General features: G+C 41.6%; 1 protein-coding gene across 5 annotated transcripts in view; it reads left to right on the forward strand.

Moving 5' to 3' along the window:
- Positions 1–25443, forward strand: part of cadm1b (cell adhesion molecule 1b) — a 154447-nt gene that overhangs the window by 120165 nt on the left and 8839 nt on the right. For 3 of the 5 annotated variants that reach the window (XM_031790890.1, XM_020503316.2, XM_031790891.1), the window contains 4 exons: positions 1407–1565; positions 2829–2925; positions 3262–3434; positions 11562–11615. In XM_031790890.1, the coding sequence (XP_031646750.1) occupies positions 1407–1565; positions 2829–2925; positions 3262–3434; positions 11562–11615 (483 nt within the window). The remainder of the gene's footprint in view (positions 1–1406; positions 1566–2828; positions 2926–3261; positions 3435–11561; positions 11616–25443) is intronic. The other 2 variants (XM_031790892.1, XM_031790893.1) reach the window with 1 other exon arrangement.

A 25443-nucleotide genomic window follows, 5' to 3' on the forward strand; every position in this document is an offset into this window, starting at 1 on the left:
GGCTGCTGATTATCCCGCACACCTGTCACCATCATCTCGCGCACCTGCGCCTCATGACACTCACCTGGACTCCATCACCTCCTTGATTATCTTCCCTATATCTGTCACTCCCCTTGGTTCTTTCCTCAGGTATTATTTACTCTGTTTCATGTCGGTGCGTTGTTTGTGTTTCGTGTTTATTTTTGATGTATTTATTTATTAAAACACTCACTCCCTGTACTTGCTTCCCGACATGCAGCACACTCGTTACACATCCTTTAGCACCTATGGAAACACAGCTCACTTCTCATTATGACTCTCATAAGCAAATACTCTCATAAGCAATTCATTTGCTTATGAAGCTCCCCACTTGGCACACACTGAATCAATGTTGTTTCCATGTCATATTAATGAAATGACGTTGAACCAACGTGGAATAGACGTTGAATTGACGTCTGTTCCAAGTGGATCAGGTTTACATTGAAATCCAAGTCACAAGTTGCTGATATACTTTGAATTGAATTGAATTGAATTGTCAACAACTAAGGATAGATCATCTGAATTGAATTGAATTGAATTGAATTGTCAACAACTAAGGATAGATCATCTGAAAACACATAAAAACAGGGGCCTAAATCAATGTTTTTTTTGGGCTACGATTATTACTGAATATTTGCAGAGCAAACCCCTAGAAAGAACCTTTCTCTAGGGTTGTTTTTCAGCAACCATCTCTCAGGAGTTTTCCCTATCTAAGTGTCATGGGGTTAATAGCTATATAGCAATGTGCATGTTAGTGTATGTGGTCAGTGTGTGTTGGAGCAGCAGTGTGATGCCCTATCTGAGCCCTAGACGTGCTCCCCTGTGACTGGCTGGTCGGCTGGCGGAGATGGAAGTGTGCTGCAGGTCACAGAAGGCCCTGTAATTATATTCTCACTTCATTAAGTGCGAGTAAACCATCACACTCAGCACTATGGCTAACGCGCTGCCCCTGTGGCATTGTAATGCTCTCTAAATGAATGCCCCTCTGACAGCCAGACACATGTAGGAGCCTGGTGGGCAGCTGATTACTGCAGGGGTTAGCCTAGACACCACAGAACAGAACCCCACTCAGTCTCCAGGCTGCTGCATAGACACACACTCATTATCAAACCACAACCACATAATTCCTACCTCACTCTGGATTCAATGAGAATCTTTGGGTTTTTAAACTACATCAAGTAGGCTTGTAAATGTAATGATTTTAAGGTGTAAAAGTTGGTCAAAGTCACCTTGTGTTTAGCTCGACTGCACACATAATGCAGTGTGAAATTAAATATTTTTGTTGTGGTAGATGTGTCAATGTGAATAATCTGATCATCTGTTGTGAGTTAAGACATCTCTATAGACGTTGGTTCCCCTCACACCTGTGTGTATTTTATTGTTCCTAGGCAAGATGACGGTGGATGAGACCTACGACGGGATGTTCACAGTCACCAGTAGGCTGAGACTCACCGTGTCCAAGGAGGACGACGGAGCGCCAGTCAGCTGCATCATCGACCACCCAGCCGTGAAGGACCTCCGGGCACAGAGATACCTGGAAGTGCTATGTGAGTGACCCGGAAGTGAAGCAGACATGGCCTGGAAATAGAATGTTATTGACTCTCGCAGTCCCGAAGGCTATCACAGAGGGGGGAGACAGTGCCTTCAGAAAGTATTCATACCCTTTGACTTATTCCACATTTTGTTGTGTTTACAGCCCTTTTCTCACCCATCTACACACAATACCCCATAATGTCAAACTGAAAACATGTTTTTAGATTTGTTTAGCAAATGTTTCTACAATTATCATGCTGTAATGCAACAAAATGAGGAATAAGTCAAGGGGTATGAATACCTTATGAAGGCACTCCATATGAATTAATTCGATCATCAATTCTGTATCTAGTTAAAATACCTGGCAGTCCAGAGTTAGAGAATGGCTTTACAATACATCTCCTGGAATATAATATAATCACCTCCAGGTAAAAGTTACTTTTGCTCTAGTCTCGTGTCAAATGTGATTTTCTATTTACTCAAACGATTTATTGGTTGAAGAGGTAGAACAGCCATCCTTACACAGTGTAGATCATCAGAGAAAGGTTACACTAACCTTTGGTAGTCTATGTAGAATATTCATTTATTAAAAGAGACGAGTGCCTTGCTTAACCTTTCTAGGCTAAAGGGAAAGCTCAACTAGAACCGCTTGACATTTTGGCAATCTTCTGCTAACATAGATAAGAGAAAGAAAAAATATCTATTTTACTTTAAGGTTAGATAGATTGTCTGAACACATAGCCCTTTTCTCTGTTTAACCATGGGGCTATGTTCCTTTGATAGCTAGGATTATGTAGTCCTATTCCACTCAAAGCCTTAGTCGGTGGAGTTGAGCTGAAAATATACTGGTCATACAAGAGTAATAATATAAGTAATGGTGTAATGACACTATCGTAGCCAGCCAAAGCACTCCTCTAAACTCCCCAATGCATTATAGCATGGTCCTTTGTAGCTCAGTTGGTAGAGCTTGGTGCTAGTAATGCCCAGCTAGTGGGTTCAATTCCCGCGACCACCTACATGTATCCGTGCATGACCAGAAGTTGCTTTTGAGAAACCTGTCTGTATATGTTATATTTATTATTATATTATAGCTCACTGACAAATGTCTCTTTCCCTGGTTTGAATATACACTATACAGCCTTTTTATAGAGTGACTAAAAGCATGAATCAGGTTGAGATAGGTTGACATTGCTATAGCTGTGAGTATGATATGAATTAGAAAGTGTGTACTGCTTGTAGACAATGTGTATATGAAAATACCATCTGTCTACTTTCAGATCAACCAGAAGTGAAGATTGTTCAGGCATTCCCTGAAGGTTTAACAAGAGAGGGAGAGAATCTGGAGCTGACGTGCATAGCAAAAGGCAAACCACAGTGAGTATCCATCCATCCATCCACACATATCATGTAATACTAGTTAACAGTACAGCACTCTGTCCTTAAAAATACCAACATAGACAGCTACATGACACTTCCAGGCGTCCTATATCCCCTTTCTGTCAGCCAAAGCACTCCCCTAACCTTTCCAATGCATTGTAGCATTTAAATGTTACCAATTGGTAGTGTGTTCTGTGTATAATACATCATTAGATGGAACCTGCCAATGGCTCTCCCACACTGATCTGAGTTCTGACCTTTAGAGTGAAATTTTGTCTATTGACGGGGGTCGTGCAGGGTCTTTCTGATGTGGTTGGTATTTGTGTCCTCCAGGCCCCATCAGATCAGCTGGCTCAGAGTGGATGATGATGTGCCGTCTCACACCGTGATCACCGGCTCTGACCTCTTCATCGAAAACCTCAACAAGTCGTACAACGGCACGTACCGCTGTGTTGCCTCCAACGCCGTGGGAGAGGCCTACGATGACTACATCCTCTTTGTATACGGTACGTACTGTTATACGGGGCGTCGTGGCTACTGTCGCCTGTAGTTTGTTCTGTGATTCTATCTATATTTGGAGATGAGTCCAGGCAAGGTGGTCTGTATTGCTGATACAGGTTTTCATGTTCACAGCGTGTACAGATGTGTCTAGTAGATTTGTTGCCATTAGGTCATCTTAACCACTCATTGGAATTTGCTAAATTTTCCATTGAAGCTTCTCATGAGTCAGTTCACTGATTACAGGTTTCTCTAGGTGAATACGTCACAGAAACCATATCACTGACACACTGTAACATAGTAACAGATGGCTCTGACTAACAGATTTATTCTGACTAACACTGACAGAAAATCCTCACTCTAAAATGTATGGCTCTCTGACTTAGGTTACTATGGCACTTATAGCAATGCCACCCTGAGATTGTATTTCTGTAAGTGCTCTTAGGCAGATGGTGACGTCTGTTTGTCCCTCTTAGTCCCCTAGTAATGATCTCCCATCAAAAGGATGGCACGTGCTATTAAATAACAGTCTAGGCCTATTAAGGGTTTCATCCTATGACTGAACTCGTAATTGGCGCACTATCCACTCTCATCCATTAGAGGCATGATTCAAACTCCCTCTCTAATGTCACTGTCATACAGTTACAGTGCCTTTGGAAAGTATTCAGACCCCTTGACTTTTCTACATTTTGTTACGTTACAGCCTTATTATAAAATGTATTCAAAAATTTTTCCCCCTCATCAATCTACACACAATACCCCATGATCACAATGCAAAAACAGTTTTTTATATATTTTTGGAAATGTATTAAAAATTAAGCGCTACAAGCTTGGCACACCTGTATTTGGGGAGTTTCTCCCATTCTTCTCTGCAGATCCACTCAAACTCTGTCAGGTTGGATGGGGAGCGTCGTTGCACAATTATCTTCAGAGATAATTGTGAGATGTTCTCCAGAGATGTTCGATCAGGTTCAAGTCTGGGCTCTGGCTAGGCCACACAAGGACATTCAGAGACTTGTCCGAAGCCACTCCTGCGTTGTCTTGGCTGTGTGCTTAGGGGCGTTGTCCTGTTGGAAGGTGAACCTTCGCCCCAGTCTGAGGTCCTGAACACTTTGGACCTCAGCACTCTCATCAGTTATAGTCACAGCTGTGTACATCCCCCACCCACTCAAGCGAACACCAAGACGGCCCTCAAGGAACTTCACTGGACTCTATATAAACTGGAAACTATATACCCGGAGGCTGCATTTAATATAGCTGGGGAATTTAACAAAGCTAATTTGAGATCAATGTTACCTACATTTTATCAGCATATTGATTGCACGACAGGTAGGGCTAATACTCTCGCTCACTGCTACTCTAACTTCTGCGATGCATACAAAGCCCTCCCCCGCCCTCCCTTCGGCAAATCCGACCACGACGCCATCTTGCTTGTCCCGGCTTATAGGCAGAAACAAACAGGATGTACCAGTGACGAGAAACATTCAACGCTGGTCTGACCAATCGGAAGCCATGCTTCAAAATTGTTTTGATCACGCGGACTGGAATATGTTCTGGTCAACCTCAGGGAACAACATTGATCTATACGCTGACTCGGTGAGTATGTTTATAAATAAGTGCATTGGCGATGTCATACCCACTGGGACAATGTAAACCTACCCTAACCAGAAACCGTGGATGGATGGTGGCATTCAAGAAAAACTGAAAGTGCGATCCACCGCATTTAACCATGGAAAGAGGTCTGGTGATATGGCTGAATATAAACAGTGTAGTTATTCCCTCCGCAAGGCAATCAAACCAGCGAAATGCCAGTACATGGAGAAGGTGGAGTCGCAATTCAACAGCCCAGACACGAGACGTATGTGGCAGGGTCTACAGGAAATCACGGACTACAAAAACAAAAACAGCCACGTCACGGATAGCGATGTCACGCTTCCAGGCAAACTAAACACTTTCTTTGCACGCTTTGAGGATAATACAGTTCCACTGATGTGACCCGCTAAGAAAGACTGCGTCCCCCCCTCTCCTTCTCAGTGGCTGACACGAGTAAAACATTTAAACATGTTAACCCTCGCAAGCCTGCTGGCCCAGACGGCATCCCTCTCCGCTTCCTCAGAGCATGCGGAGACCAGCTGGCTGGTGTGTTTACGGACATATTCAATCGCTCCCTATCCCAGTCTGTTGTCCCCATATGCTTCAAAATGGCGACCCATTGTTCCAGTACCCAAGAAGGCAAAGATAACTGAACTAAATGACTACCGCCCCGCAGCACTCACTTCTGTCATCATGTAGTGCTTTGAGAGACTAGTCAAGGATCATATCACCACCACCTTACCGGCCACCCTAGACCCACTTCAGTTTGCATAATGCCTCAACAGGTCCACAGATGACGCAACCGCCATCGCACTGCACACTGCCCTATCCCATCTGGACAAAAATAATACGAATGCTGTTCATTGACTACAGCTCAGCATTCAACACCATAATACCCTACAAGCTCATCATCAAGCTGGAGGCCCTGGGTCTCAACCCCTCCCTGTGCAACTGGGTCCTGAACTTTCTGACGGACCGCCCCCAGGTCACTTCGCTGACCCTCAACACTGGGGTGTGTGCTCAGGGGTGTGGGCTCAACCCTCTCCTGTACTCCCTGTTCACCCACGACTGCGCCATGCACGCCTCCAACTCAATCATCAAGTTTGCAGACGACACAACAGTAGTTGGCTTGATCACCAACAGCGATGAGACAGCCTACAGGGAGGAGGTGAGGGCACTCAGAGTGTGGTGTCAGGAAAACAACCTCTCACTCAATGTCAACAAAACAAAGGAGATGATCGTGGACTTCAGGAAACAGCAGAGGGAGCACCCCCTATCCACATCGAAGGGACAGCAGTGGAGAAGGTGGAAAGTTTTAAGTTCCTCGACGTACACATCACAGACAAACTGAAATTGTCCACCCACACAGACAGCAACACAGCCTCTTCAACCTCAGGAGGCTGAAAAAATGTGGCTTGTCACCTGAAACCCTGACAAACTTTTACAGATGCACAATCGAGAGCATCCTGTCAGGCTGTATCACAGCCTGGTACGGCAACTGCACTGCCCTCAACCGCAAGGCTCTCCAGAGGGTGATGCGGTATGCATAATGCATCACTGGGGGCAAACTACCTGCCATCCAGGACACCTACAGTACCCGATGTCACAGGAAGGCCAAAAAGAACATCAATGACAACCCCCCAAGCCACTGCCTGTTCACACCGCTATCATCCAGAAGGCGAGGTCAGTACAGATGCATCAAAGCTGGGACCGAGAGATTGAGAAACAGCTTCTATCTCAAGGCCATCAGACTGCTAAACAGCAATCACTAACTCAGAGAGGCTGCTGCTATATTGAGACCCAATCACTGGACACTTTAATAAATAGATCACTAGTCACTTTAAACAATGCCACTCTAAATAATGCCACCTTAATAATGTCTACATACTGTATCTTACATCACTCATATCTCATGTACATACTGTATTGAGACCCAATCATTGGACACTTTAATAAATGGATCACTAGTCACTTTAAACAATGCCACTTTAAATATTGCCACTTTAATAATGTTTACATATCTTACATTACTCATATCATATCATGTATATACTGTATGTTATACCATCTACTCCACCTTGCCTATGCCGCGCGGCCATCGCTCATCCATATACTTATATGTACATATTCTCATTCCCCCCTTTAGATTTGTGTGTATTTGATAGTTGTTGGTCATTTTTAGATTACTTGTTAGATATTACTGCACTGTTGGAACTAGAAGCACAAGCATTTTGCTACACTCACATTAACATCTGCTAACCATGTATAGGTGACCAATACAATTTGATTTGAGAAGTTTTTCATCAAGTATCTCTCTGTGATTTGCTACGTTCAGATTTCCCTCGATCCTGACTAGTCTCCCAGTCCCTGCCGCTGAAAAACATCCCCACTGCATGATGCAGCCACCACCATGCTTCACCGGAGGGATGGTGCCAGGTTTCCTCCAGACGTGAAGCTTGGCATTCAGGACAAAGAGTTCAATCTTGGTTTCATCAGGCCAGATAATCTTTTTTTCTCATGGTTTGAGAGTCATTAGGTGCCTTTTGGCAAACTCCAAACAGGCTGTCATGTGTTTTTTACTGAGGAGGTGCTTCCATCTGGCCACTCTACCATAAAGGCCTGATTGGTGGAGTGCTGCAGAGATGGTGGTCCTTCTGGAAGGTTCTCCCATCTCCACAGAGGCCCTTCTGAGTCTTGGTGGTTCCAAACTTCTTCCATTTAAGAATGATGGAGTCCACTGTGTTCTTGAAGACCTTCAATGCTGCAGAAATATTTTTGGTACCCTTTCCCAGATCTGTGCCTCGACACAATTCTGTCTCAGAGCTCAGCGGACAGTTCCTTCAACCTCATGGCTTGATTTTTGCTCTGACATGCACTGTCAACTGTGGGACCTTATATAGACAGGTGTGTGACTTTCCAAATCATGTCCAATCAATTGAATTGACCACAGGTGGACATCAATCAAGTTGTAGAAACATCTCAAGGATGACAGGATGCACCTGAGCTCAATTTCGATTCTCATAGCAAAAGGTCTGAATACTTATGTATTAAATAAATGTGCCAAATGTTTCTAAAAACCCGTTTTTGCTTTGTCATTATGGGGTATTGTTTGTAGATTGATGAGAAAAAAAGATATTCAATACATTTTAGAATAAGGCTATAACGTAACAAAATATGGAAAAGGTAAACGGGTCTGAAAACTTTTCCCGAATGCACAGTACAGTATCTACAGGAAAATATTTGAGGTTTGGGAATCAGGCTGTAGCCTGGCTTCTAGATGGATCCTTTGTTTGGAATATGATTATTTGGGGTTTTGAACAACACACATCTAGCAGTTCCAAATAGATTTAGCTTCAGTTTGGAGCTTGTGAGAAAGTGAAACAGTCAGGATAGAAAACATTTTCCATACACACCATCTTTTGATATATGTTGTTTTGTCTTTTACGTTCATACTTGTTGTAGCACGTTGGTTTGATGGGGAATGTGAGCTGACCATTTGTTTTGGAGATTTACATGCATAATCAAGTTCTATAGTAGGTGTCTCTTCATCTAGACTCTCCTCATGTCTCCATATTGCATTTTCCTATATTTCTTTGAAGGAACAACCTGCTCCTTACTCAACAGAGATAAACTGGACGAACTGCGGTACACGCAAAGAAGACTTTTCACATGGTGAAAATGTGTGTTTTCTGGTGTAGCAAACACATGTGTGAGCTGTACATGCTTTGTAGAATAATTCACTATTTGTATGCCTTTTGCACAGTGAAATATCCCATTTTACATTTGAAGTGCAGCTTTGCAATCTTTTACCACCTCAACATTAGAAACAGCATATCTCTGGTGTTATCAGAGCTATCAGTGCAGTATCTATTCTTCTAGTTAGAGCATTAATGAGACACGGGAGATTTGAAAAAGGTGCTAATAATGCTGTTTAATTATGTTTGAGATTCCCAGTTCTATTATTCCACAGGATTAGATGCCAAACAAAATAAGCCATGCTGTTGGTCCATAAGAGGATTGTTTTGCCTGACTAATCATGCTAGCTACTGTACACTAGCTTAACGAGTGTGTGTTTCTGAGCATGGCTACGTCTAGAGGTAAGCATGATGAGAACCACAGATGTGTCAGTTTAGCAGGTGTGTCTCTAGGTGAAGAGACTGCTGGGTGGCTTTTTCTGTGTACAATATCCTGTTTTCTACTTGTATTAGGCCCTGGAGGAGCCCATTAGTGTCTAGTGTTGGAATCCACAGCTGCTCTTAGTATGTCCCTGATGTTCATTAACGTGGATCTGTCTGAGGACTATGTACAGTAGTTGTACCATGTCAAAGCTAGATGACCAGGAACACTCCTAACTACTGAAGGGCAACAGGAGAGTACAGTATGTGAATCAATGTGAGTGCTATTCTAGACATATTAGATATTCATGTATGCTACTTTCTGAGCATGGGAATGTACCATTTTCTACTCTCATCTTCCCTCAGCCTAGCACTGCACTAAGAAACACTCCATCCCTAACAGAAATATTGTGACCTCTCTGTGTACTCTGGCACTAGAAGGGCAAGTCTACAATAAATAACAGACCCTGTTTAGTTGTCAGTTGTTTTCTGGTCTAAGGGTGAGAGAGAAGGTAGATAGGCTTGTTGGCCTCTGAGTTGTTTTCAGTAGGCTGTGAATGCTGCTCCATGGTTGGTTTAAGTCCAGTTTGGGAGAAAGCAGGTCCAAAACAGGCTCCCAGCTAGTCTCCCACCAAACTCTATTCATTGTACAAAGCTGACCTGGTGCTATAACTCACACATACTGGCTGTTGGCAGGAGATCAATTATGTATTTTGCTCAAGGGTTTGTAATGCAGTTGACTCCCTGACCCAAAGATTTCCTACACGACCATGAGGTCAAAGATTCCCACGCAGCCATCTGTGTGTCAAGCCTAGTCAGAAAGCATGCTCAAATATGGCTCTGTTGACCCTGAGTTGGATGAAGGGCTGCTGTGAAAACAAACGTGTTGAATTACACAGATTCTGGCCATCACCCATCTCTGCACCATAGAACAGAATAACAGATGAAACATCAGGCTACAAATCAATAACCCAGTCATACAGTGTCAAGAGAAAAATCCATCTGAGGACATGGTTGTACTGTAGTACTTTACGGAGTATTTGTTTGAGTCAGAAATCTCCTTTGCCCAATGATGAAGCAACTGTGCATATAAAGCAATGTATATAGAATTGCTAAAAGGTGAAGAAAAATAATGTTTATTAGCTGCCAGGTTTAAGATGGCATAGTTAAACAATTTCTCCCATGTTGTTTCAGTTTTTTTACAAATAGAAATGCACCCTGAAAATATGCCCCCTTCAAATATATTCATATTTCAGCAATCATAATGTGGAGCCAAGTCATCCAGCCTGCAAATTGCCCATGGAGAATACTTGTTTGCTAGACTATTATATGTGCCACATCCCATCCAGGCCTTTGTGGCAGCCTCTTATCCCTGGCCTGCATACCCTATTTCTCAGACGCTGACATTTCAGCTATCAGACCGCCTTCGGTCACAGAGAAAGAAGAAATCCCCCATAAATATTGTTTGCGGAGAATCTGTTCCTGATATCCCCTTCCTCACCTCTCCTCCCCTTTCCCCCTCCTTCCCCAGCAGCGACATTATGCCGCCCTTGATGTTTTATCATTAGTTTGGAAGTGTGTGGTCCCCTACTGTGGACTTCTGATGGGCACAGACAGTAAAGGCATGGAGACAGCCAGCCAATTTCTCCCGCTGTGACTTGTCCCCAGCAAGGGGCCGGCGCTATCTCTCTCTGTGCCAAAAGCAGGCAGATATTCCCTGTGGCAGGGAAGCTTTCAAACCTCTTAGCACCGCTGCATACCTGTATTGGCCTCCATTTTGTCATTCTCATTATTTTGTTTGTGGTGTTATGAAAGGCCTCATCAGTACACTATCAGTCTGTTACTGTTGCAAGGGGTAGAAAGAACTGCAGGGGATTGTGCCAGAGTTGCTTAATGCACTGCTTAACTTAATTACTGGAAATAATCACTTAATATGTTCATTTATGACTTCCCAACTACCCATTGAATGTTTATGAGCAATATTGGACACATTAAGTTTGTTTTTCAAACTACGGTATGGGTATACAAAATCTTTAATTTGATGTGTTCATGCCAATGTTTTGGCCTATTGTTGATGAGTAGAGGTTTAAGTAAGGTTGGAATGACCTGATATCACGCACTGTGCATTATTTATGCTATGATATTGCCTTCACTATCACTAGAAAAGCCATCAATGATGCGTTGACACAGTTTAAAGATGAAGAAGGCAATTCTGGAAAAGCAACATCCTTCCTGAGGGAAAAACATACACAGCATACAATACAGAACCTAAATCATTATCTCTATAGTGGTACTACAGTAGTTACTTAGAGATTTGACACTTTCCCAATCCTGCTACTTCCATACTTGCATGACCCCATCCTTAATGGCTTCTCACACTTTCTTTATTTCTTATTCATGTCTTTATTTTGTATGTTTTCCATCTAGATGCTCCTACCACGATCCCCGCACCCACCACCTTGAACCTAGACAACACCCAAGGTACTGTATGTCCACGCTTTGTTCACTCTCACCCCTCGCCTGTGTGTACGCGTGTGCATGCTTGCTTGTGTGGGTCTGCAGTAGTGTTGTACAACGAGAAAGAGAGAGTGGGTGAGAGAGTTTGGGAGAGAGGAAGAGAGAGGGAGAGACTGCGGGCAGGCAGTCTTAATCAGATTGTCCTGCTGATAGGTGAAATGGCGGACGACCTACACTGTGCTTTCAGTGACACCTGTCACATGTTTGATCTGTGAGGATGGAGGAGACATGTTGGTCGCTTGGCTCTCTGCTATCTTATCAGCATCGCCATGCAGCCTTATATCAACCTGCGCACGCTGTCATCACATTCACATTATAATGCCCTTTACATCTCCCCCATCAAATCACAATCACATCCATCTTTGTAGGCCTGGAAACATTGACCGTTTCATATATATATATATATGGCGATTCTAGCATGTAAATCTTGGTTTGGCAAACTCTATATATATTTTTTTAGATGCATGCCAGCAAAGCAACTACACAACACAACACTAAACACTACATTAATTGCACTATAACGGTGACAAATGGTGCCCACAAACTGTTAGGGCCAAGACAATTGTCCCAACTGCAGAGCTTTCTTTTCAGCACCATGGAGTGAATTCTTACCACGGCTACACCTGGCTGTCAGCGGAAAGGAAGCAATCCAATGTTATTTGTTGCCTAGACTTTACTGCAAATGACACTCAAGTCTTGAGAAAAAAACAATACACTGATATTGCAGTTATCATGACAGCCTTTATAATAGGATGCTTGTGACCACACACGTCTAAATATTGCACTTGAGGAAAAAACATCTTAAAGTAGAAATAGAATGAAACAACCATGCATTCTATTTTTGCTCTATTATAGTGGCAACTGTAGTACTGTAGACATCGATCAAGTGTGTGCAAAAATAACTTTCACTGAGTAAAAAATGAAATAAACCCTCCTCACTCACACAAGTGTTGCTGTCAAGTTCAACACCACAAAAACAATATTTTGGGCCTAAACTGCACATTATTACATTGTACACTTTTTGCACTTTTTACCCTCTGTTGGCAGAGAGTACACCTGGCATAACCCTTTTTATCCACTGTATTGAACAAGTGAGAAAGAGAGAATGTGTGTGGTGTTCCTTTCAACTCTATGGTGGCATCCAGCTTAAACCAGGCCCAGCTCCAGCTACACTTAATCCCTGAATCCACTTGTTTAACAAACAACTCCTCATTTTCACCTAATTCTCTCATTCTGAAAATTAACCACATACTGTAAAGGGAAAACATTAGTTCACAGATTGTGGTTAGTTCGTTAACTAGTTAACATTTCACACAGATTGCCAGGGTCCAGTAAGCAACTAATGCGTTATAACTTGAGTAACGGCAAGGAGTCGTGTACCAGTTAATACTATAGAGAATTGGTTAGGTTACTAATGCTAGCTCATCTGATGTTGTCGTTAGCTGTCTGACTTTGTGTAATGTCCAATGAGCACCGATACGTTTTATCTATAATTTCTCTTCATATGACAATGATTGAAAAGGATTTGCCAGTAGATTGTCAATGTGATTCATGATGATGACTACTTGTCTAGCTTGCTAGCTAAGATGTTGAAAGTATGATCAGTCCAATCAAAGCTACGGTAGATATAATTTGATTTGACATCATTTTATCTGTGGCCAATGACCTTGAGCCTTCATGGATGGGCACTTCTAATGTAAATATATGGCAGCACCCAAGGGGCTTGAATTGTTTTGCCCTCCCTTACATTTTGTGTGTCCCCATGAGTGAAAGCAACAAAAAAATTGTATGTGGCTTTATTAGCTCAATACTTTAAAAAAAATGTTTGCAAACTGATATGTGACACATATTAATGCCAAAATATCATGCAAAACAGGCAACAAAAAATATAATAATAATAACTGCCCACCTGGCCTGAATGATGGGTCGCCACTGCTTATGATATGGATGGAGGTCAGTTTATTTACAGTGTCAGCTGGCCCACCTTTGTACATACCTTTTAGTGCTGGATCTTCTACAGTACTGTATGTAGCTCAGTTCCTATTCTTTTCACTTTTATGGGAGAAGTGTGTTGCTATTGGTAAAAAAAATGGTGTATAATATGGTTGTTCAAATAAACTCAAAAACAAAACAAAAATCTGTCTCTCCTGCATTGTAGATAGCTCAGGTTTGTTCATATAAGGACACATGGAGACAATGTACTAGGATCGCCAAATTAATTCATCAGTGAGAGAAAGTCCATTTAGAAGATAATACATTTCTGATAAACTGGCAGTGAGAGAAATAGGATGGGACTTCTGGGATGGGTTGGGGCTTTTAAAATGTCTATTGAAGCCTAATGTTGGCCAAAAGTACTTGGCAGCATCGGGAGGTGACATTTAGAGATAACTAAATATGGTATTTATATTGCAGAATAACTGCAGGATTGACAACTGCCATTCATTATTTATTTATTTTTTTGGACTGTTGTTTGCCAGCTAAACCCAGACCTCATAATAGATTTCTATCAATATTTGCAAGCATAGTTCCCTCAAACGTTTGAATGAAAATCTACTCTATTGAAGTACTCCATAGGTCCTGCTTTCATTATGTACTAACACACAGGGAAGGGGGAAATGCACTTGCATAGCTGACAATGTACTTCCAGAGCTAATATGAAGTCACCCGAGTCATTCAAAGCCAGCCCATCAAGATGTACCATACGTACAGTACATGTCCCATGGCATGTCACACTGCAGGCTCCTACAGTGGAGGAGGTGGTGGTGGGTGGTGGTACAGTATGGGCTGTTTGATTTCCACTCAGGCACTAGAGAAGTAATCAGGTCCCTTTCATGCTGGTGCTGGAAAGCTCCGGAGGCCATTTTGTGTGTCTGAGTAGAGGGAGTAGAGAGTCTGAGTGTCTCATCAACTGCACAATCAGGTCTACAAGGTGAGTGAGTGGTCTGTGATATGAAGGAGGTCTAGCCCCTATTTCTACGTTTTTTTTATTGTCCATTTGGAATATTTCACACCACAGAAGAGGGGGGAACTTTTCTGTATAGGATCTTCTGTATCAATGACATGCTACTATACTGTGTCCCACTATTTGTACTTTTATACAGATGTAGGATCTTAATTTCATCACCCTGTTGCAGGAGAACTTTCATGCAATGCAGGACATTTTCATCCTGTAGTGTATTTCGAAATTTAAAAAGGCTTCAGAAGTTTGTAATTGTTTCATTTTTTCATTAATTATAATCTATATATTAATTCACATGTCCTGTTGCTGCAGGATTATTTTCCTGCTGTAGCAAACTGGCGCAAAAATATCCTACATGTGTATGTCTGATGTTTTATGATTGTCCTTGCATTAGGACAAAACTCTAAGGAGACTGTTGAATGATCTTATATGGTCTCTACAGAGAATCACAGATGATACTGTAGTTATAGTATTGGAGTTCAACTCCCATGGGTGTCAGCCAACTTACAGTGAGAATGCAATTTGTAAAAACAGGTGGTTGTTAAAATGGTGTGTTGTGTTTTTCATTGTATACCAATTATTCTTCACTTACAGCTTACTGCATGCGGCAGCAGAGACGTTTTCATAACTCCTCAGTGATTTCCGAGAGACAGGTCTTAAACGGGGGTTTGACATGATTTCTGCAGTGCATGCTGGTAGGATGTAATAGAGCTTTCTTGCTGTTCACTACTCTTCTAAATACCATGTCACAGGGGCCTTGTTAACCTGGCCTGCAAAGCGTCACATTGCATTACACTAAGCTGCAGAACCGCACCTTCTGTTGGCATTTTACTCTGTTCAAGTATAAAACGTATATTCGCAACAGAGGGTAACATGAGTGTCATGACCAGAATATCCTTGTATGCCTGAGGCTCATGGAGATTGAAATATAATGTTATGTACCATAGCTTTACATTGTACTTAGAGAACTCTTCATTGGACTTCACAGGGATTCCTGTTAGGAACAAATCGAGGACTACTTAAGCTAGTTCCTCCCTGCCCTGAGCACCACACAGTGCGCTCCTGTGATGTGTGTGAATGGTGTTATCCAAATGAATGTGTAAACATACAGCTCTCAAGCTGCCATTTTCCATTGATCCACACAAGCAGCCATCCCTCCATGTGGCCTCTCCACTTCCCTTTATGAAGCTAAGGGAAACATTCTGTGGGGTTCCATTCTGAACAAGTTGTTTATGCACCGTTTCCTCTTTGTGTGGCTCCCAGTTCATGTAGAATGTAGCTTTTCATTTCCACAGTGTAATGCTTTCATGCCCTGCTAGATTTTTCTCTCCTTGATAAGTGTTTTCTTTTTTTCTTTGCATTTCCTTGGTGTAGCCTAGCAACAGGCGATAGAGCCAGTGGTTCAAGGCCTAAATATGGTTTTGTGTTGAGGAGGAGCAAATGCCATGGTAAAGCATGAAACCACAGAGTCGTTTGTACATCTCTGGTGTAGAGCTGGCCATTCCTCCACGTTTTGTATCTACTGCTCTATCTCAGAGAAAGAAAGAAAGAAAGAAAGAAAGAAAGAAAGAAAGAAAGAAAGAAAGAAACAAACAAACAAACAAACAAACAAACAAACAAACAAACAAACAAACAAAGAGAAAAAGAAAGGGGGTGCTTGGAGAGTTCACATTGTCAACCTTTTCAGTGTTCTTATATAAAAGATGTAGGACTAAGGGACTTTAAGTCCCTGCAGAGTTCAGGGGAGAGATGAGCCACAATCTATGAAAGCATTGTGTCATGGGGGTGATAAAGCCTAACCTCTTTTCAGTGCTATACTGTCAACTATAGGTACACCAACATTTACTTAACCGAAGGTTATTGTGAAGTGCATTAAAAAGTAGGTTTTAAAGCAGCTGTATTAACCTTTTTAAAGTAAAGAGACTGAGAGTGCAGGGGTTACCCCATCGTCTTTTTCCTGAAGGTCTTCCACCTCACAAATGTATGGGGAATTTATTTTAAAATATTTTTTACTATTATAAAATGGCACACAAACAAGTACAGTGCCCATCCTAATTCATAAGTGCTGCCTCTCTGATTGGTTTGCTAACCTAATGCAATGCTCCAGGCACCAGGCTTTTATGGAGGAGCTGGTGTGAATAGATTTCAGCCAGCATTATTAAACAGAGTGGTTTCTGGTATTGTGCTGGCAGGCTGGATCATATTGGTGAGGGGGTAGTAGTCATTCTGATTCTACATCTCAAGGGGTATAAAGGCAGTCTGCTGAGGTAAAGCCCTCACTCGTCAAACATTCAGAGATGATCCCAGGGAGGGACATCATATCCTGGGTAATCTCCTGCTAACCCCCTCCTTACCTCGCCTTGGCTGGAGAGAGTAGAGAGTAGAGAAGCATCTGGACAGAAACACTTCTCACCATTCACAATGATCTCTATTGAAAACTCAAACCACTTGACAGGGCTCCTGCACTGTACATTGTGCCGGTGTGCATGTTGAATAAATGAACTGTAAGAAGTAAATGTTGAGTATCCTGTTCAGTTAAATGAGATCTCCAGAACCCTGTGGTTTAACAACTGATCCAGATGTACAGGCTGAGTGGCTGGAGGAGCACTAAGTCCTCCTCCGCATGCAGGGTATCCACAGTTCCCCGTTCAGCTGCAGGCTCTATATTGTCTTAATGTATATTATGTATACAGCGCCAAAGATAGGCCACTAGTCATGCTGCCTGCTACCACACAGATCTCCGTCAAGCCTGTGTTTGTATGCTGCAAGGATGCTAGCCCACCACAGCGTATCCACTATCATCCAGCTAAATTGATCCTACTCCAGGGAAGGACCTTTCATCAACAATGAATGAGTCAATCTGAGTTTAGCTGGCACTAAGAATAAGGAATGAATGGAACACTTGACCTTGACTTTTCTCTCCCCTGCTTTGTTTTGTGAGGCAATTTCATTGTTATTGACTATAGCTGAAATGTATTGGAGTGAAACTAGAGAAAGTATGCTGTCTTACTGTAAGTGGACGTTGATACTTTCACAGTTGTTTGTGTGTGTTCTCATATGTTTCATCACTGTCTTATGGAGTATGGCTTCTTCATCTTCCAAAAGTACGTGGGTGTGCCTTCAAGCTGTGCATGTAATCTTCAGTGCAAACATTAGCAAATGTTCTACAAAATGTTGAACTGTCTTTACTGTCATAACAATGCGTAACAATATTGTAAACAGTAATACATGTTATTGGTTAACAGAATGGTTAACAGTATCTTACTGTATGAGCTAAGTCCTATCTGTTAGAAAATATAGCCATGTTAAGTGTTACCAACCACACCAAGGCAAGGCTACATGGTGTCACTAAATAGTGTTGAAGCCTGAATATGTCACTGAGTTAATGGGCTACAGTGGAAGTGAGAAGTCTTCCACGTTCTGACGTTGAAACTCTACCGTGCCTAACTTCGGCACACCTCATTGTGCTGCTGAAGCACTGCCAAAGATAGCTCTGCAGACAGACAGACAGACAAGCAGACAGACAGGCAGACGGACAAGCAGACAGGCAGGCAGACCAGAGTGTGACTTTATTATGCTGATTCTCCTGGTGCTGAGACAGAAGCAAGAAGACATGTGAATGATTCAGCTGTTCACGGCTTTGACTGAGTGAATCCTTTGGATACATATACCCACATGGTTTAGCACCTTTGAAATCAGATGGCACCTTATCATAATGTACTGATTTAGGGCTGAAGTAAAGTCATACTAGTGTATTATGAAATATACTGTATGTGAAAGAGAGGTGAATGGTAGAGGCAATAGGTCAGTTTCCACTGCATAGGGATTAACAATAAATTAACTGTCTGAGTCAATAGTGTTAGAGCCAGGCTTGAATCAGAATGCACATCAAGCCTGGCTTTAACACTACTGATTCAGACAGTTAGTTAGTGTGCGTTAATTCATTGTTTATAAAACATTTAGTCATTTGTCAAACATTTAATGCAAACACTTAACACTTGTATATCATTAGCCTTTGAGGCTTAACATTAAATGCTTATTTGATATGCAAATGATGTTGACTCATATTAGCAGATTGGTTCCCTTTGTAATGGGTGTGCTTTGCTTTCTTGATTTAGCAACAAAAAGTAAATCCATTTATGTGAGGAGAAAATTAGCCACTAGCTCCAATTTAGTCTGTACAATAGTCCACTCTAATTGGTCCCCAGGGGTGTATAGGTTGTATTGTGCAAGGATGAGGATGTTCAAAGAGTGTCATACTAAATGAAGATGGTTTTCTCATATAGGCCTGATTTTAACTTGAAATATGGATATTTAACTTGGAAACTTTACAACTTTTTCTCAGATCTTGAGCAGCTAATGTTAGAAGATCATGTTTGGGAATATTTGAGGTAAAAAAGGAAAACAGGCACAGATGGATTCAATATTCCTCAAAACCCATTATGAACCCTTTCAACATTCTTAGGTTGACATGCACAGCAGGAGAATGTCTAACCAGAAGTGGTGTGTTAGTTTGTCTACCTGCTGACCCTACAAAGGGTAGCAATATACGGCATTGGAAGTTCAGAGAACTCAGTTCCTCTAATATTCTTTCTGAGGAGGTTAGAGTCTTGGGTACGTTGTCCACCGGAACATGTGGTACAGCTGCTACTGTGAGAGCAGGGTAAAGCACTGGAATATATTTTCCATTAGCTAGTCAATCACTTTCCTTAGCCATGACCTTCCCCAGAAAAACACTTTAAAGGAACACGGTAGAAGCAGGCAGCATTCAGTATCCTTTTGTGTGTAGTTGAGAAGCTTGTTTTGTCAAACCAAAGTTTCCCAAACTACATTTTTGCTAACATCCCATGGTCCAGAGTTCACAGTCAACTCTCCATTCAGAGATTTTATGTGTTGCCATCAGTCTTTCACCTGTATTTACGCACCTCCATAAAATGTCATGGTTGAGTCTTCGAATCTTCACTGCTTTGTTCAGAATCTCTAGCAGGCTGTTTGATTAAATAATTAAATCACACAAATTACTCAAGAGGGAATCAGAGATCAAGATAGCCTAACCAGAAGAAAATAACTTTCTCCCGCTGCTGCTGGTCTTCACAGAATTACGCTCCTGAAGTTGTCGGTAATAGGCTACACCAGCAGTTAGGAACCTTTGACATTTGGAGCAACAATTTTTCCTACCAGTTCTACCAATCTTCATGCCAGTTTAGATTTTCATATGCACATTTTCGTGGAACAGTTTCATTTCAATTTGAAGTATTTGTATCTCATAATCATTACCTGTGGTAAATCTACATTCTATCTAAATCGAAATGAAAATTATACAAATCTAAATGTAACTTTTATTGCCATTGCCAACTATGTAAAAATAGCCTACATACAGCCAATACATAACAACATTGCAGCCTGCAGGTAGAAAATATCCTGATTTTTAAAAAATCCTATGAATCACATTGGCTACACATGGCCTGTCTGCAACGAACTTGAAACATTGTATCAACTATCAACTGGGTCACCCAGAAACTCGTGCTAGCAAACTTGAAGCATTGTATAAAATATTCTGGGCCCGACCTCCCGAGTGGCACAGCGTTCTGCATCGCACTAACAACTAAATATTCCGCGCCGATGAGCTCGGGACAGACACAGCTGTAGGCTATTAGTGCAAGGGATTAGAAGTAATCAGGTATTTTATGACGTTTCCACTGGATCAGAGCTTTACATTTTTCACATTCTTGCCGAGTGGTTATCGAAAGGGAGAGAGCTGGAAATATTCTTCAAATACTTTGAGGAACTTTTGTCATTCTCAATGGATTCTAAAAACTGATTTCATTTATGTGCTGTTTGAGGTGAAGAAAGATTACATTGAGAAGCTCCACAGCTCATTAGTGGTGGTGAGAATCAGAAATATTATCAGACATCCCCAAATGGGCACATTTATAGGCCTACATTTGTGTGCAGGCCAGGTAGACTAGTCCAACTGCTATATTTGTAATCAACATTGACCGGAGCGTTTCAAACAAAGACGCTGAATAAATTGACAAAACTCGAAATTGAAAGAAATAAACCAAAACTTTTTTTCAAAAGTGTAGCATAGGTTGTGAGTTCTACAAAACACATGTCCACTCCAACAATGAGGAAGTTAAATGACTGTAATAATAATATATTCAATGCATTAACAGAAATGACCGTAATCTAACAAACATTGCAGATTAGAAATTATGGGAATTAATGGTAAATGTAGGTTACTACTAGTGATATACAGTACCAGTCAAATGTTTGGACACACCTACTCATTCAAGGTTTTTTACATTATTTTTACTATTTCTACATTGTAGAATAACAACTATGAAATAACATATATGGAATCATGTAGTAACCAAAAAAAGTGTTTAAACAAATCAAAATATATTTATATTTTTGATTCTTCAAAGGAGCCACCCTTTGCCTTGATGACAGATTTGCACACTCTTGGTATTCTCTCAACCAGCTTCACCTGGAATGCTTTTCCAAAAGTCTTGAAGGAGTTCTCACATATGCTGAGCAATTGTTGGATGATTTTCCTTCACTCTGCAGTCATCAACTTATCCCAAACCATCTCAATTGGGTTGAGGTTGGGTTATTGTGGAGGCCAGGTCATCTGATGCAGCACTCCATCACTCTCCTTCTTGGTCAAATAGCCCTTACACAGACTGGAGGTACGTTTTGGGTAATTGTCCTGTTGAAAAACAAATGACAGTCCCACTAAGTGCAAACCAGGTGGGATGGCGTATCGCTGCAGAATGCTGTGGTAGCCTCGCTTGTTAAGTGTGCCTTGAATTCTAAATAAATCACAGACAGTGTCACCAGCAAAGCACCATTACATCTCCTTCTCCATGCTTAATGGTGGGAAAGTCACATGCGGAGATCATCTGTTCACCTACTCTGCTTCTCACAAAGACATGGCGGTTGGAACCAAAAATGTACAATTTAAAAAATAAAAAACATCTCAGATTTCCACCAGTCTAATGTCCATCGCTCTTGTTCCTTGGCCCAAGTAAGTCTCTTCTTCATATTGGTGTCCTTTGGTAGTGGTTTCTTTGCAGCAATTCCACCATGGCCTGATTCACAGTCTCCTCTGAACAGTTGATGTTGAGATGTGTCTGTTACTTAAAGTCCTTGAAGCATTTATTTGCGCTGCAATATGAGGTGCAGTTAACTCTAATGAACTTATCCTCTGCAGCAGAGGTAACTCTGGGTCTTCCTTTCCTGTGGCGGTCCTCATGAGAGCCAGTTTCATCATAGTGCTTGATGGTGTTTGTCACTGCACTCAAAGAAATGTTCAAGGTTCTTGAAATGATGGACTGTCGTTTCTGTTTGCTTTTTTTAGCTGTTCTTGCCATAATATGGACTTGGTCTTTAACCAAATTGGGCTATCTTCTGTATACCACCCCTACCTTGTCACAACACAACTGACTGGCTCAATTAAGAAGGAAAGAAATTCCACAAATGTGCTTTTAACAAGGCCCACCTGTTAATTGAAATACATTCCAGGTGACTACCTCATGAAGCTGGTTGAGAGAATGCCAACAGTGTACAAAGCTGTAATCAAGGCTACTTTGAAGAATCTCAAATATAAGATATATTTGGATTTGTTTAACATGTTTTTGGTTACTACATGATTCCATATATGTTATTTCATAGACACAGCAAACAATGTACACAATGAAGTTAAGAAACAATGAATGTCCATGAAATGGCGGGAGAGAGCGCATTCTGGAGAGAGCTGTGCCTTGTGCATCTGAGTCACAATCCCCATATTCTTGGACCGTGGAATCCCCACGGCCTCCTCAATGGATTAGGCCACTCAGACAGGCGCAAATCAGACAGTTGTCTCGTGTGCCATGAAAAAATATATATATATGCAACAGACCCCTTTTGTCATACAGTATTTCATATAAGGCACCCAGACGTTCTGAATGTTTCACAGTATTTACCCTTAATCTTGTAATAAATGAAATCTAATGATGCATAACTTTCTGCCATCCATTGTGACATTCTGGGAGGATAACCAACCTTCCAATTAATAGCAATGCTTTTCTTAGCCACCATAAATGCTAGGTTACACAGTTTCTTCTGATAACAGACTCCAGTATCAACATTTCCAAGCAAACAAAAACAGGGAGAAGCCTGAATTCAGCCAGCCTTGACAAGATCATAACATATGCAAATATATCTCATTTTGTGTTTTACACCTCCAGCAGAGGATTTTCATTTCTGAGTGCATGATATTCATTTTCACTGGTATGTTCTATGGATGGTCTTAACTTGCAATAATTTATGTCTGAACATGACTGCACATTTATATGAACATGACTGCACATTCAAACATATCTGTATGCTTTCATCTTCATCAATAGTGTTACCCAGGTCTTCTTCACATTTTTGTCTGTCATGTTTTGTGTCATCGGGAAAAGCCTCTATAAACCCTTGATAACGCCGGGAATTCAACTTTAGAGGTTTGTCAGACTTTCTTAAAATAGTTCAAATCTTTGAAGCTTCTTGCTTGTCCATTGTTTGCTGCAAAGAGAATACAGTGTTGTATCTGCAAAGTACACCTCAGAGCCGTCACAGACTGGTCTTCGCTGGATGTATGACCCTGATGAAACCCCTGTCACCATCTGATCCTGCTCAAATGAGGCATGACAAAGAATGACCTGTGTGTAGATATATACATTATATTATCCAATAGTAGAATCAATGGTTCAATAATTGAAATTACCATTATTCCCAGATCCCAGACTGTAACCTAGCTATCAACTCAAGATGGAACTTTGTATCCATTCACTGATTACCATTCAAAGTTAATTTACTTCTGTTAAAACATTTCCATACACACACCAGCTGTTAGATGCTGCTACCTGACAGATAGCTAGAGGCTAGAGCTGAACAGGCTGTGGTAGCTACTAGCTAGCTCTAGTTCATTCTCTTCAGACAGAACTTCAGTCGAGGGGGGATGAGACATTAGCTAACGTTCCATGTCAGTTACACTACTAGCTCAGCACTGAGAATACATTTTTTTTTCTGTTAAGTCAAACAGCTGTTACCTTGTTAGCTACATCAGTCAAATAAAGAGTAGCCCCCGTCCCCAGTGAAAGTTGCACCCGTTCTAAACAACACATAAAGGATTGACCTCACAGCCCTAAAAGACACTTTCAAATCTAAGGCTCAATTCAAATCAGTCCAGCCTGCCATATTTATCCTGTACAGTGGATTATAATCAATTAACATTTTTGTAGGGGTTGATAAATCAAGTCTGAAATTTAAAAGTGGAAATTACAAGCTTGGCACATCTGTATTTGGGGAGTTTCTCTCATTCCTCTCTGCTGATTCTCTCAAGCTCTGTCAGGCTGGATGGGGAGCATTGCTGCACAGCTACTTTCAGGTCTCTCCAGAGATGTTTCATCTGGTTCAAGTCCGGGCTGTTTTTTAAATGAGCCAATCGTAAACTGGGGATTATTAGGTGACCGTGATGGTTTGAGGGCCAGATTTGGGAATTTAGCCAGGACACCGGGGTTAACACCCCTACTCTTACGATAAGTGCCATGGGATCTTTTGCAGGAACACTCAAGGACATTCAGAGACTTGTCCCGAAGTCACTGCTGCATTGTCTTGGCTGTGTGCTTAGAGTCATTGTCCTGTTGGAAGGTGAACCTTTGCCCCATTCTGAGGTCCTGAGCGCTCTGGATCAGGTTTCCTTTAAGGATCTCTCAGTACTTTGCTCCGTTCATCTTTGCCTCGATCCTGACTAGTCTCCCAGTCCCTGCCGCTGAAAAACATCCCCAGAGCATGATGCTGCCACCACCATGCTTCCCCATAGGGATGGTGCCAGATTTCCTCCAGATGTGACCGTTGGCATTCAGGACAAATAGTTCAATCTTGGTTTCATCAGAACAGAGAATCTTGTTTCTCATGGTCTGAGAGTCTTTAGATGCCTTTTGGCAAACTCCAAGCGGGCTGTCATATGCCTTTTACTGAGGAGTGGCTTCCATCTCTACCATAAAGGCCTGATTGGTGGAGTGCTGCAGAGATGGTTGTCCTTCTGGAAGGTTCTCCCATCTCCATAGAGGAACTCTAGAGCTCTGTCAGAGTGACCATCGGGTTCTTGGTCACCTCCCTGACCAAGGCCCTTCTCCTCCGATTGCTCAGTTTGGCCGGGCGGTCAGCTCTCGGAAGAGTCTTGGTGGTTCCAAACTTCTTCCATTTAAGAATGATGGAGGCCACTGTGTTCTTGGGTACCTTCAATGCTGCAGAAATGTTTTGATACTCTTCCCCAGATCTGTGCCTCGATACGATCCTGTCCTGAGCTACAACTTCATGGCTTGGTTTTTGCTCTGACATGCACTGTCAACTATCAGACCTTATCTAGACAGGTGTGTGCCTTTCCAAATCATGTCCAATCAATTGAATTTACTGCAGGTTGTAGAAACATCTCAAGGATGATCAATGGAAACAGGATGCACCTTAGCTCAATTTTGAGTCTAATAGTCTAAGGTTCTGAATACTTACTGTACCTAAATAAGGTATATCTGTTTTTTATTTCTCCATAAATTTGCAAAAATGTCAAATAACCTTATTTCACTTTGTTATTATGGGGTATTGTGTGTAGATTGCTGAGGATTTGTATTGATTTAATCCATTTTAGAATAAGGCTGTAACCTAACAAAATGTGGAAATAATCAAGGGATCTGAATACTTTCCAAATGCACTGTATTTCTATTGAGGGTGAGATTGAATTTTCCCCCTTGCCTAATATATCATGAGCTTTTTCCATCAATTCACAAGAGTCAGCATTGCAAT

This window comes from Oncorhynchus kisutch, linkage group LG15 (genome assembly GCF_002021735.2).
Source record: "Oncorhynchus kisutch isolate 150728-3 linkage group LG15, Okis_V2, whole genome shotgun sequence".
Classification (NCBI taxonomy): Eukaryota; Metazoa; Chordata; class Actinopteri; order Salmoniformes; family Salmonidae; genus Oncorhynchus; species Oncorhynchus kisutch.